The sequence below is a fragment of the Otolemur garnettii genome, unplaced genomic scaffold (genome assembly GCF_000181295.1).
Source record: "Otolemur garnettii isolate 467f Iridium unplaced genomic scaffold, OtoGar3 scaffold00162, whole genome shotgun sequence".
NCBI lineage: Eukaryota > Metazoa > Chordata > Mammalia > Primates > Galagidae > Otolemur > Otolemur garnettii.
The window spans coordinates 30,586-42,533 of NW_003852557.1; the positions used below are offsets into that span (position 1 = coordinate 30,586).

General features: G+C 42.0%; 1 protein-coding gene across 6 annotated transcripts in view; it reads left to right on the forward strand.

Annotated features, from left to right (window-relative positions):
* Positions 1–1,154: 1,154 nt before the first annotated feature.
* The window catches only part of LUC7L3 (LUC7 like 3 pre-mRNA splicing factor), a 31,051-nt gene continuing 20,257 nt past the window's right edge, over positions 1,155–11,948 (forward strand). For 4 of the 6 annotated variants that reach the window (XM_012811536.1, XM_023519207.1, XM_023519208.1 and 1 more), the window contains exon 1: positions 1,155–1,449. In XM_012811536.1, the coding sequence (XP_012666990.1) occupies positions 1,351–1,449 (99 nt within the window). In that variant the 5' untranslated portion in view covers positions 1,155–1,350. The remainder of the gene's footprint in view (positions 1,450–11,948) is intronic. The other 2 variants (XM_023519209.1, XM_023519210.1) reach the window with 1 other exon arrangement.

Genomic DNA, 11,948 nt, shown 5'->3' on the forward strand with positions numbered 1-11,948 from the left:
GGCTATTTTGTTGTTGTTGTAGAAGTTTGGCTGGGGCGGGGTTGAACCCGCCATCCTCGGTATATGGGGCCGGCTCCTCACCACTCACTGAGCCACAGGTGCTGCCCACGCGCAGCTATTTTTTGTTGCAGTTTGGCTGAGGCCGGGTTCGAATCCGCCACCCTCTGTACATGAGGCCCGCGCCCTACCCACTGAGCCACAAGCGCCTCCCTAGAGCCCATATCCTTAACTGTACTACAGTACAGCATGATTATATTGATATATTTGCAACTTTATTATTTTACATTTTCAGAGACAGCGTCTTGCACTGTTGCCCAGGCTTGAATGAAGTGACATCATCATAGCTCACTGCAGCTTCTGACTCCTGAATCAAGTAATTCTCCTGCCTCAGCCTCTTGCGTAGGTAGGACTACAGGCATCCACCACTATTCCTGGGTAATTTGTAAAAAAACATATTTCTTTGTAGAGAAGTGGGGTCTCACTTTGAAGCCCAGGCTGTTTTCAAACTCCTGGAGTCAAGTAATCCTCCCACTTAAAACTCTTAAAGTTTTGTGATTACAGCCATGATTCACCGTACCCAGCCTAACTTTATTTAATGATTGCCTCCCTGACCAATGCACAGGTCTACGGGAGCAAGAACTGTGTCTGAAAGGTTCTGAGCTTAACTTCAGGCACATGGTTAAATACTAAGCTATGTGATGAACAAATGAATCAATAATTTTTAAAAGTTCCACACTGGGAGGCATGATGTATAGGGCTGAATCTTCATACTCCTTTTAGAAACCGCCTTGATTTCTCACCTTATGAAGCAGAATCTGGGTGGGAGGACAAAGCCAGGTAGAAAGGGAGGCGAGTGCATTAGGAAAATAGAGTCGGAACAGGGACTCTTCAGTTTCCGCGACTGGAAAATGGCACTGTGCATACTGCGGGGACTAAGAGAGATTGCTTTTTCTCCACTTTGGAGCAGCGTCCAAGCTTCAAGACCTCAGTTCCTATTTCTCAGTGAAAAAGCCCAGGAAGAAGGACGCTTAGGTAGGTTCGCTGGCTGCACTTGTCAAACCGCGCCACCTCCCCACGGGGGCGGAGTCCGGGCCGGGCCTCGGCGGGCCCCGCCCCCGGACGGCGGAAGCCGGTCGGCCCTCGCCGCCTGGGTTTGGGCGTGTCCCCGCGAGCGCTCAGCATTCTGGGAAGGCTCCCGCGCGGCGGCCATTTTGTCTTATCGGCTCCTCTGTAGAGGAGGCTTTTCGGCCTTAGAGCGGGCCGGCGGCGGGGAGGGGTTGGCGACGGTGTCGCGGGCATTTTCGTTGGTGGGTGCCAGGGCTGGTGGGGCAGCCGCCCGAAGGAAGCACCATGATTTCGGCCGCGCAGCTGTTGGATGAGTTGATGGGCCGGGACCGAAACCTTGCCCCGGACGAGAAGCGCAGCAACGTGCGGTGGGACCACGAGAGCGTAAGTCCCGCGGGCCTAGGGCCTGCGCCCGGGCGCCGTGGGGGAGGGGAGCGGGCTCGGGCTGGGACCCGCCTTGCCGCGGTAGCATTTAGGGCTCCGGCGGTGCCGGGGCCGAGCGTGTGTCCGGTGGCCTAGGGAGCCGGGAGGACGCCCAGGAGGGAAGATTCCACCCTGATCCGGGGAGAGGGGGTGATTTGTTTTTGTTGTTCTAGTATCGAGGAAGTCCAAGAGAGTCCTTGGTAGAATTGAAAAGCACCTTGATGAGGCGGGGAAACGCGGGAAAGGAAGGATAGCAGCATTTTATCATATCTAGCGGCTCTTGAGTTTTCCCCTCGTTATGAAATAGGGAAAAGGAGAGATTATTCCGTTATTTAGGTTGAGTGTCGTATTTAGACTAAAATTTCCGACCAGAATGAGTGATAAAATCATGTCAGTATTTGATCGTTAGTGATTCCATTTTGACGCTTGCACGGTAGAGCCTATTTAAAAGAATAACTTGTGTTTACCGTGACGGTTTACACATATTGTTGGGTAACTGTGTTCCTGTCTCTCATACAGTTGTCAAGGTTTTTCCCCCACGTAAAACTCATTTGCTTCTCTTAACACTATGAATAAAGGATTAGAACTCCAGTTTCACAGGTGAGACTTTAGCGGCTCACCGAAAGTCTGTTGGCAAGTTAAGTGGTGAAACTAAACACAATCTTTGTAGTCCTGTTCACTTTCTGTAATTCTGTGAAACTGATTCTCCGCGAATACTGTAATGTATTTTAAACGTTCTGGTCCAGTTTTGAACATGCAGTATAACTTTTTGTTGTTAATCTTAACGTGAAGAATAGATGTAGAATTTAATTTTACTTTCCAGTTGTAATCAAACATGGTAAAAGTTAAAACAGTGCTAATCAAATAGGAAGAAAGAGTTGAGCAGAAATGCTTTTGTAGAAAATTAGTTGCTTCATTTCAACATGGGATTTGGTTAGAGTAAAATTTGATTTTTGCAATGCAGGAAAACAAGTTGATAGATGAGTCCTTTCAATACCTTAAAACATAAGTATGATTGACTAAGGTGTAGTGAGGTGCTACTTGATTCCAAAGTAGAATGAAGTGTTCTTAGAGTAGAATTCTTTGTGTAGGCTACTTTTCAGATTCATTCACATATTTGACATTGATTTAAAAATGTGAATCTTTTAAAGAGATTCTTTGTTGTTTGACATTTGGGCTCCCCGCCCCCCATTTGTCATTATGGGAAACTAAGTAACTGTTACTTGATTCTCTCTCTTCTCTAGGCATCTGTGTCACAGTGAAGTAACTTTTTCTATCGAAAATTTCTTAGCACCTAACTCAGTAATCTTTAAATCCAAGTTTTGCAAAGGTTAAAAAAGTAACATTACACTGTAATGAGATTCAGCTGATGTGCAAAAGGGACATTTGTGTATTTTGAGTTCAAGAGAAAAATGCTTTTAGTTCCACTGCTCATCAGCTGGAGCATCCTTACATCTCTACCCACTTGGGTTTGAACATGTGTTGTGAAGAAACTTTTCTTTGCAATAGTAATTTATTGCTACATTGCATTATATCTGATGGGTTTATGACTTTGCAATAATGAGGTTCTCAGAATAGCTATTTAGGCTTTATGTGATCTCAGCCATAATCTGCCTTTCTTTCAGTTTTAAGACTTTTTACTGATTTTTCGCTTTTAGTGTAAAATATTTCATGGCTTTAATAACCAAATGCACTTAATTCTAGATTAAAGGACATCAGGTTAATTACTAACATTTCAGGTAACTATCTACAAGGAAAAGGTTAGTGTTGTTGACCAGGAACAAAGCATTTGGCTTCTTTTAAAAAAGTGGAATTATTGTAGGGTATGATAAAGACAGTCAAGATAACATTTTCAGGTCTTTTACATATTCTTATTCTGTTGGCTGTTGGCACTAATTCTGGAAGGATGAACAAACTCACGTGCAGTAAAGGCTTTATCATCTAATGTTTTTGCATTTTTGATCTATCTAGAAATTGTTCTTGGCCCTACTTTCGCTAAGTAGGAATAGCATTTCAGCTGAGCAGGTTTCTTTTCTTTCCTTTCCTTTGGAATAGGGAGGAATAAATACTCCCAAAAGGAAGCAACAGTATATTAAAACTCCACTTGCTGTGGCATTTTAGATATTTAACAAAATGGAAGCTACCTTAATGTTAAAAGTATTCCCTAGGTAGCTGTATTTTACTAATCTGTTGTTTTAAATGCTGATTTACATATCTTACTCCCCTGAAAGTCTGTTTCTGTAGGTCTAGGGGGAAGGGCCCAGAAATCTGCATTTTAAAAAACAATGACTTGGCCTGGAGTCGTGGTTCACACCTGTTGTCCTAGCACTCTGGGAGGCTGAGGTGCGTGGATTGCTTGAGATCCAGACCAGTCTCTAAAAAATAACCAAGCATTGTGGTGGGCACCTGTAGTCCCAGCTATTTGGGAGGCTGAGGCTAGAAGATCACTTGAGCCAAAGACTTTGAGGTTGCTGTGAGCTCTGACAAAACGGCACTGTACCAAGGGTGACAGAATGAGACTTTGTCTCAAAAAAAAAAAAAAAAAAGCTCCTTTTAGGCATTCTAAAGATTGTAAACTACTGCCTACTGCTTCCTGACCCATGCTGATTATTCCTGGGCTTTTAATTGTGCAGATGTGCACAATTAAATTGTAATTGATATTAGTGTTACCGGAGGAAGAGGATCCAACGATCTTTTACAGTTAGCCAATATGCAGAAACAGGGATAGGTCCACCAAACTTTGTCAGAAGGCAGGGGATTCTGGAGAACAGTGAGAGTAGCCTCTCCAAGACTGTTCTGTTCTTGCATTTCCAAAATCACAGTTTTATACATAAAAGTTCAAAGCAAAGACCACATTAATACTTATTTTAAATAATAATCAGCATAACTCAGTGATTTATAACATTCCAGTTCAAAAGTTAATCTCCCAAATCAATCCATCTAAACTACTCAAGATAGGCATCTTTAGAGTGGGAGCTAAATTTACAAAACGGTAAGAATGGGAGACAGGAGGTAAAGGTTACTTAGGCCTAAAACTGACCAGACTAGCTTTGTCATTTTGGCCCACGGCTGACTGACTCCATCTTATTTTCACTACATGTTCTTTCCTTAGTTTGGTAGACTTCATAGCTGTGCTTTTCCCTTCCTTATCAGTGATGTGTGAACAAGTAGTACTTGGGGAAACTTAGTTTTATTTAATTTATTTATTCATTGGGACAGAGTCTCAAGCTGTGGCCCTGGGTAGAGTACTGTGGCATCACAGCTCACAGCAACTTCCAACTCTTGCGCTTAAGTGGTTCTCTTGCCTCAGCCTCCCAAGTAGCTGGGACTACAGGTGTCGCCACAATGCCCAGCTGTTTTTTTTCTGGTGGGTACAGTTGTTGTTTAGCAGGCGTAGGCCAGGTTCGAACCCGGTAGCCTCTGTGTATGTGGCTGGCATCCTACCCACAGAACTATGGGCACTGCTGGGAAGCTTAGTTTTAAGTGAAGGATGCAGCTGTGATGCAAACCATCAGCCATTTTTTTAAGGCTCATTTAACCATCACCAAGAAGTGCTTTTCTGGGGTTAGTGCTTCACAGGCATTTCCAACTTGGTAGATTGCTAACTTCTGGATCTGAGAGATAGAAAGTAGTTTTCAGGTAAAGTCAGATCAGCTTTAAGACTTCCAAAGATTCATTGACACAGGCTCCTGCCTCTTTAATTTGTATTTTGCATTTGCTTGATGGTGGGTTTTTGCTTTTGCTTCGCTTTAAATGCTTTAAATAGTTTATGTCTGCTTCATTTGGTTAATGCTAAACAAAGAAATGAGGAAAGCATATGATTGTAGCTGTTTAGGGTAAGGTTTTAGTTTTAGTTTTTTTTTTTTTTGAGACAGAGTTTCACTTATTTACCCTCATAGTGCTGTAGCGCCACAGCTCACAGCAACCTCCAACTCCTTGGCCTTAGGCTATTCTCCTGCCTCAGCCTCTGGAGTAGCTGGGACTACAGGCGCCTGCCACAATGCCTGGCTATTTTTTGGTTGCAGTTTGGCCAGGGCTGGGTTTGAACCTGCCACCCTCAGGTTATAGGGCCGGTTCCCTACTTACTGAGCCACAGGCGCCCCACAGTAAGGTTGTTTTAGAGTCCACTTGGAGGGAAGATTTCAGTGTTTACCAGAGAAGACATTAGTAGCCCATATTATTAGAAGATTGCAGGGAATTATAAAGCCTGGTCTGGAGCTTTTATTGTTTTTTATGTAATACAACAGGAATTTTACTGTTTAAATTGAGGTTTTGCATTCTAGATCTCAATCTGAAAATGAAATTATTTAATTGTTGATTTAACTCTGATTCTAATAATAACCTGAGATGAGATTTCTCTTAACATTTATCAGACTCAAGCATGCCTTCTGTTAAGTGAAGGTTTAATAATTGATGAACAGAATTGAACTAAATTAAATGTTCTTTTCCAAAATCTTTGGAATGTTAGCAGATATTGTCATTGACACTGAAAAATTGTTTAGAAAAGGAAGAACAGTTAAGACTTCTTCCATCCACATTTCTGTGAACTTTTATTTTTTACATTTTTTTGAGATAGAGCCTCAAGCTGTTGCCTTGGGTAGAGTGCTGTGGCATCACAGCTCACAGCCACTTCTAACTCCTGGGCTCAAGAGATTCTCCTGCCTCCACCTCCCAAGTAGCTGGAAGAGACTACAGGCGCCCACCACAATGCCTGGCTGTTGTTTTTTTTTTGTTTTTTTTTTTTGGTAGTGGTCATTGTTGTGGCCACCCAGGCTGGATTCAAACCCACCAGCTCTGGAGTATGTGGCTGGTGCCTTAGCCACTTGAGCCCACAGGTGCCGAGCCTGACCTTTTTCTTTAACTCTCAAAAAGGTGTTCTGAATTTGGGAGGGAAATTGAAAGCAAAAAAAAAATTAATGATTATAGTGCATGACATCTACTTAAGTATTTATTAGTTTTCATTTAGGGAGTCACCAAAATCATCTTTCTGTTAGAAATTTAGGCATTTCTGCCTCATTCTATAGTAGTTAGTGGGTGCTTTCTCAGAACTGCCAGCAGTCCATTCATTATATGTGTATATAACTGCTATTTGCTTTTTCTTCCCAAAAGAAAATTAGAGTGAAAATATAATCTACTCTCAAGATAGCTCCACACAACATAATTAAAAAATATTAACACATGGTTGTTACAGTTTCCTCTATCCACTCCATTATTTTGAAGCAATTTTGTCATTTCAACCTGTAAGATACTGTTATGTATCTTTAAAATATAAGAATGTTAAAGAAAAATATAACCACAATACAGTTATCACAATGAAAATAGTAAAGTATTTCATAAATACTTGGTTGCTTTCCTTTTTGTATAACATTATATATGTTATTAGACTAGACACAAAGGGAGAAGGGAGCTTAAGTTTGTAACAGTTTTTAAAACTGATACAGTGCTTCATTCTATGAAATATGCTTAATTTTCTCACCATTTCATACTAGTTAAGTTGGGGAAATTCTTGTATTCATTTTTTTAACAAAAAATGTTCTTACAGTAGATAAAACTATACTAGTGTGTTGAAGCAATCAGTGTGTTGGTGACAGACATGAAGGAGTAATGTGGTAAGTGCCACAAAACAAGTACATTTGGCCCTTGAACAACAGGGGTTTAAACTTTAGTAAGGCTACTCATACGTGGATTTTTTTTCCAGTAAATATATTGGAATTTTTTTGGAGCAATTTTAAAAAGTGCACAAGTGAACCACATAGCCTAGAAATATAAAAAAATTAAGGAAAAATTGGGTATGTAATGAATGCATAAAATATATGTAAATAATAAGGCCAGGTGTGTTGGCTCAGGTCTGTAATCCCAGTACTCTAGGAGGCTGAGGTGGGAGGAGTCCCTTGAGCTCAGGAGTTTGAAACCAGCCTGAGCAAGAGTAAGACCCCCTTCTCTACTAAAAATAGAAAAGTTACCCAAGTGTTGTGGCAGGTGCCTATAGTCTCAGCTACTTGAAAGGCTGAGGCAGGAGGAACCCAGGAGTTTGAGGTTGCTGTGAGCTAGGCTGATGTCGCGGCACTCTAGCCTGGGCACAGAGTGAGAGACTCTTGTCTCAAAAAAAAAGGAAAAAAAACATATGTAAATAATAGTCTCTTATCACTTACAATCATAAGATATACACTAATCTATTATAAAAAGTCAGAATTTTGCTGGGCACAGTGGCTCATGCCTGTAATCCTAGCACTTGAGAGGTCGAGGCAGGTGGATTGCCTGAGCTTGCAGGTTCCAGACTAGCTTGAGCCAGAGTGAAAAGTAAAAGTAAGCTAAAAGTAACCAGGCACTGTGGCAGGTACTATAGTTCCAGCTACTCGGGCTGAGGCAAGAGTATTGCTTAAGCCCAAGAGTTTGAGGTTGCTATGAACTATGACGCCAAGGTACTGTACCAAGGGTGACAAAGTGAGATGCTGTCTCAAAAAAAGTTCGAATTTATCAGAACTTACATAAACACTTAAGGAATGTATATGGCACCATTCACAATTGGGAGAGCATAAAGATGCAGTACTAAATCATAACTGGCACGCACTATATACTACTGTAATAATTTTGTAGCCACCTTGTTTTTGTGCTGCCCTCAGCTTTGCTAGTATCCTATCAGCTTTAAAAGCCCTGTGATGCTAATCATCTGCATGTGAGTAGTATATCTATCTAGTAAATTGGTGTGGCAGTAAAAAGTAATCTCTTGTTCTTGTGTATTTTTTCATTGTAGTTAGTGTGCTATCGTAAACCTTGAGTAACATCATGGAGCCCATAGGAAGGGTGAGCTAGAATTGCTCCTAAGGGGCAACATGTACAAGAAATCATGTACAGGCTCGGCGCCTATAGCTCAACCGGCTAAGGCGCCAGCCACGTACACCTAAGGTGGCGGGTTCGAATCCCCAGCCCGGACCCGCCAAACAACAATGACGGCTGCAACCAAAAAATAGCCGGGCGTTGTGGCGGGCGCTTGTGGTCCCAGCTACTTGGGAGGCGGAGGCAGGAGACTCGCTTGAGCCCAGGAGTTGGAGGTTGCTGTGAGCTGTAATGCCACGGCACTCTGCCCAGGGGGACAGCTTGAGGCTCTGTCTCAAAAAAAAAAAAAAAAGAAATCATGTACAAGAAAAAGTTACATACTGTATAGTTTGAGATTTGAAGCTGTGGTTTGCCCATCATTTCAGACAGATAATTCATCTTCTAAATAGATGATGTAAGCTTAGGAGTTTGATAAATACAATATGGTACAGTTAACGTATTCTCTTACTATTTTCTTAGGGACATTTTGTTTTCTCTGGGTTTATTATAAGAATAGAATATATAGTACAACAAACAAAATAAGTATATTGATTGACTGTTAATGTTATCAGTAAGGCTTCCAGTCATTAGTAGACTATTAATAGTTAAGTTTTGGGGGAGTTAAAACTTAGATTTTCAGCTCCTGGGGGTCAGTGCCTGTCTTAATCCATTTGTGTTGCTGGAGTTTATTTAGCATAGTACTTCAGGCTATACAAGAACCATGGTGCCAGCATCTGCTACTGGTGAGGGCCTCAGACTGCTTCCACTCTTAGGGGAAGAGGAGTGGCCTGTGCAAAATTGTGGCAACAGAGGGCACAGGGGTGCCAGATTCTTTTAATAGTTGGAGTGAGGGGAACTAAATGAAAACTCAGTCCTTCAAGAATGGCACCCCAAGCCATTCATAGGGGATCTGTCCCCACTTTCAACATTGGGGATCAAATTTAAATAAGAGATTTGGTAGGGGGAAAAAAACTATATCCAAACAGGAGCAGCTCTCCTGCCCTGTTGGTTCAAGAGGCAACTGTATAAAAGGGTACAGAGAACACACAGTAGATGGTTACTTAACACAGACTGGGATGGAAATTCTGGAACTCCTTGGCAGACCAAGTGACCCTAAAATACTGGGACCTTAAGGATTGATAGGACTTAGCCTAAGGGAGAACGGAGAGAAGACAAATGTTGCTAGCCTGAAGAAAGAAGGGCTGGAGACAATCAGTGAATTTGGCAAATTGTAAATAGTGTTGTTACAGCTTGTTTGGTTTTGCTAGGTGGAGGAGGGTGGCTAGATGTGCTGGAAACCTATTTTGAATGGTTTTTGTAAGCCTGAAAGTTCATTTCATGGGCAAACAATTGAAGGCTTCTAAACAAGAAAATTGTTTACCATCAGGCTGCTGTGGAAAATTGTTTTGAAGTTTTACCAGAACTTTGTATGGGCAATTAATTGAGGCACAGATGAAACATAAAAGTATAAGTTGTCAGGGACTGAATCTTTTTATTATTAAAAATTACTCCTTTGGGCCTCTTCGCCTATAGGCACTGGCGATGGAGGCCCATCGCTATATGGCGAATGTATCTCACTTTGTAAGCTTTCTTACTCTGTAAGCCTATCTTTCTTTTTTTTAATAACTTTGTTTCATGCTTGCAAAAAAGAAAATTAATCTCTTTTGGGGTTTATCTGGTTTTTTAAGCTTGGAAAATTCAGTTATTTTAGCTAAAAGGAAGACATTAACATTGTAAATGCCTGCTGTAATCAGAGTTGTAGTAATGGTGGAAGGCATTTAAGGTTGTTAAGGGGTTCTTGTAACTGTGACTTTAAGGGATGTGATCCATAACAAAACCAATTTTACTATAGGCTACTTTTATAAACAAGAATAAATTGCTATGGCATATTTCTGGTCACAAAAACATCACTAAACTTGTAAAGGCCCAAAACACTTCTAATATTAAACATTAAAGTAGATGTGAACTGTTCATACATTTAAGAAAGATTAATAAAAACTACAGTTATTTACCCAGTTTTTGGTAAATCAGTTATGGCAGTCATGGTGATGGATTAAGTCAAGGAGTAAATGTTCACAAAGTGGAAATTGTAAGGAACACTTTCTACCACCTTATAGTTAAAAAACAATCTCACAGGCTTGGCGCCTGTGGCTCAAGCAGCTAAGGCGCCAGCCACATGCACCTGAGTTGGTAGGTTCAAATGCAGCCCGGGCCAGCCAAACAACAATGACAACTGCAACCAAAAAATAGCTAGGTGTTGTGGCAGGCGCCTGTAGTACCAACTACTTTGGAGACAGATGCGGGAAAATCGCTTGAGCCCAGGAGTTGGAGATTGGCTATGAGCTGTGATGCCACAGCACTCTACCCAGGGTGATAGCTTGAGGCTCTGTCTCAAAAAAAAAAAAAAAAAAAAAAAAATCTCATGCTAGTTTTGCTGAGTGGTTTTGAATCATATTGTTTATTATTGTGCATGTGTATGATTGTCATGTACTTTATGAATTTTTATTTTATAATAAATTGTGTTCATTCTTTTCACACTTGCTTGTTCTAGTTTAGGTTACAGTTAGCTAGAATCTTTCCCAGCAGCTCAGGGCACAAAGGCCAGAACCAGTCGTGGACAGGATGCTGTTCTATCACAGGGCACACCCACACACCCACACTCACTCAGGCTGGGATTACTTAGATACACCAGTACACCTACTGTGCACAGCTTTGAGATATGGGAAGAGGTTAGAGTACTGGGGAAAACCCACACAGACATGGGGATAATGTACTTGCAAACTCCACACAATGGCCACAAATCACAGTGTTTTTTGTTTTTTTTTTTGTAGATCATTGTCACAGAATGAAGTTATTGGAGGACTTGTTAAATATAGTAATTAAAATTGGCTATTTAGGTTTAATAAAAGTCCTTGTCATCAGATTTTCTGTTGTGTTACCTGTATGTTTTTTTTTTTGGCTGGGGCTGGGTTTGAACCTGCCACTTCCTATAAGTGGGGTTGGCGCCCTACTCCTTGAGCCACAGGCGCCACGCCACCCAAATGTAGTAATATTTTTTTTTTTGAGACAGAACCTCAAAGCTTTTGCCCTGGGTAGAGTGCTGTGTCATCCCGGCTCACAGCAACCTCCAACTCCTGGGTTCAAGCAATTCTCCTGCCTCCATCTCCCAAGTAGCTGGGATTATAGGTGCTCGCCATAACGCCTGGCTTTTTTTGGGGGGGGGGGTTGCAGCCATCATTGTTGTTTAGTGGGCCCAGACTGGATTCAAACCCACTAGCTCAGGTGTATGTGGCTGGAGGCTTAGCTGCTTGAGCCACAGGCGCCGAGCCTTTTTTTTTTTTGAGACAGAACCTCAAGCTAACCCCCTGGGTAGAGTGCCGTGGCCTCACAGCTCACAGCAACCTCCAACTCCTGGGCTCAAGCGAGTCTCCTGCCTCAGCCTCCCAAGTAGCTGGTACTATAGGCACCCGCCACAACGCTGGCTATTTTTTGGTTGTAGTTGTCATTGCTGTTTGACAGGCCTGGGCTGGATTTGAACCCACCGGCTCTGGTGTATGTGGCTGGAGGCTTAGCTGCTTGAGCTACAGGTGCCAAGCTGAGGGGGCTGCAGTGTGTTTAACTCAAAGTTTCAGCTCTTCACGGCT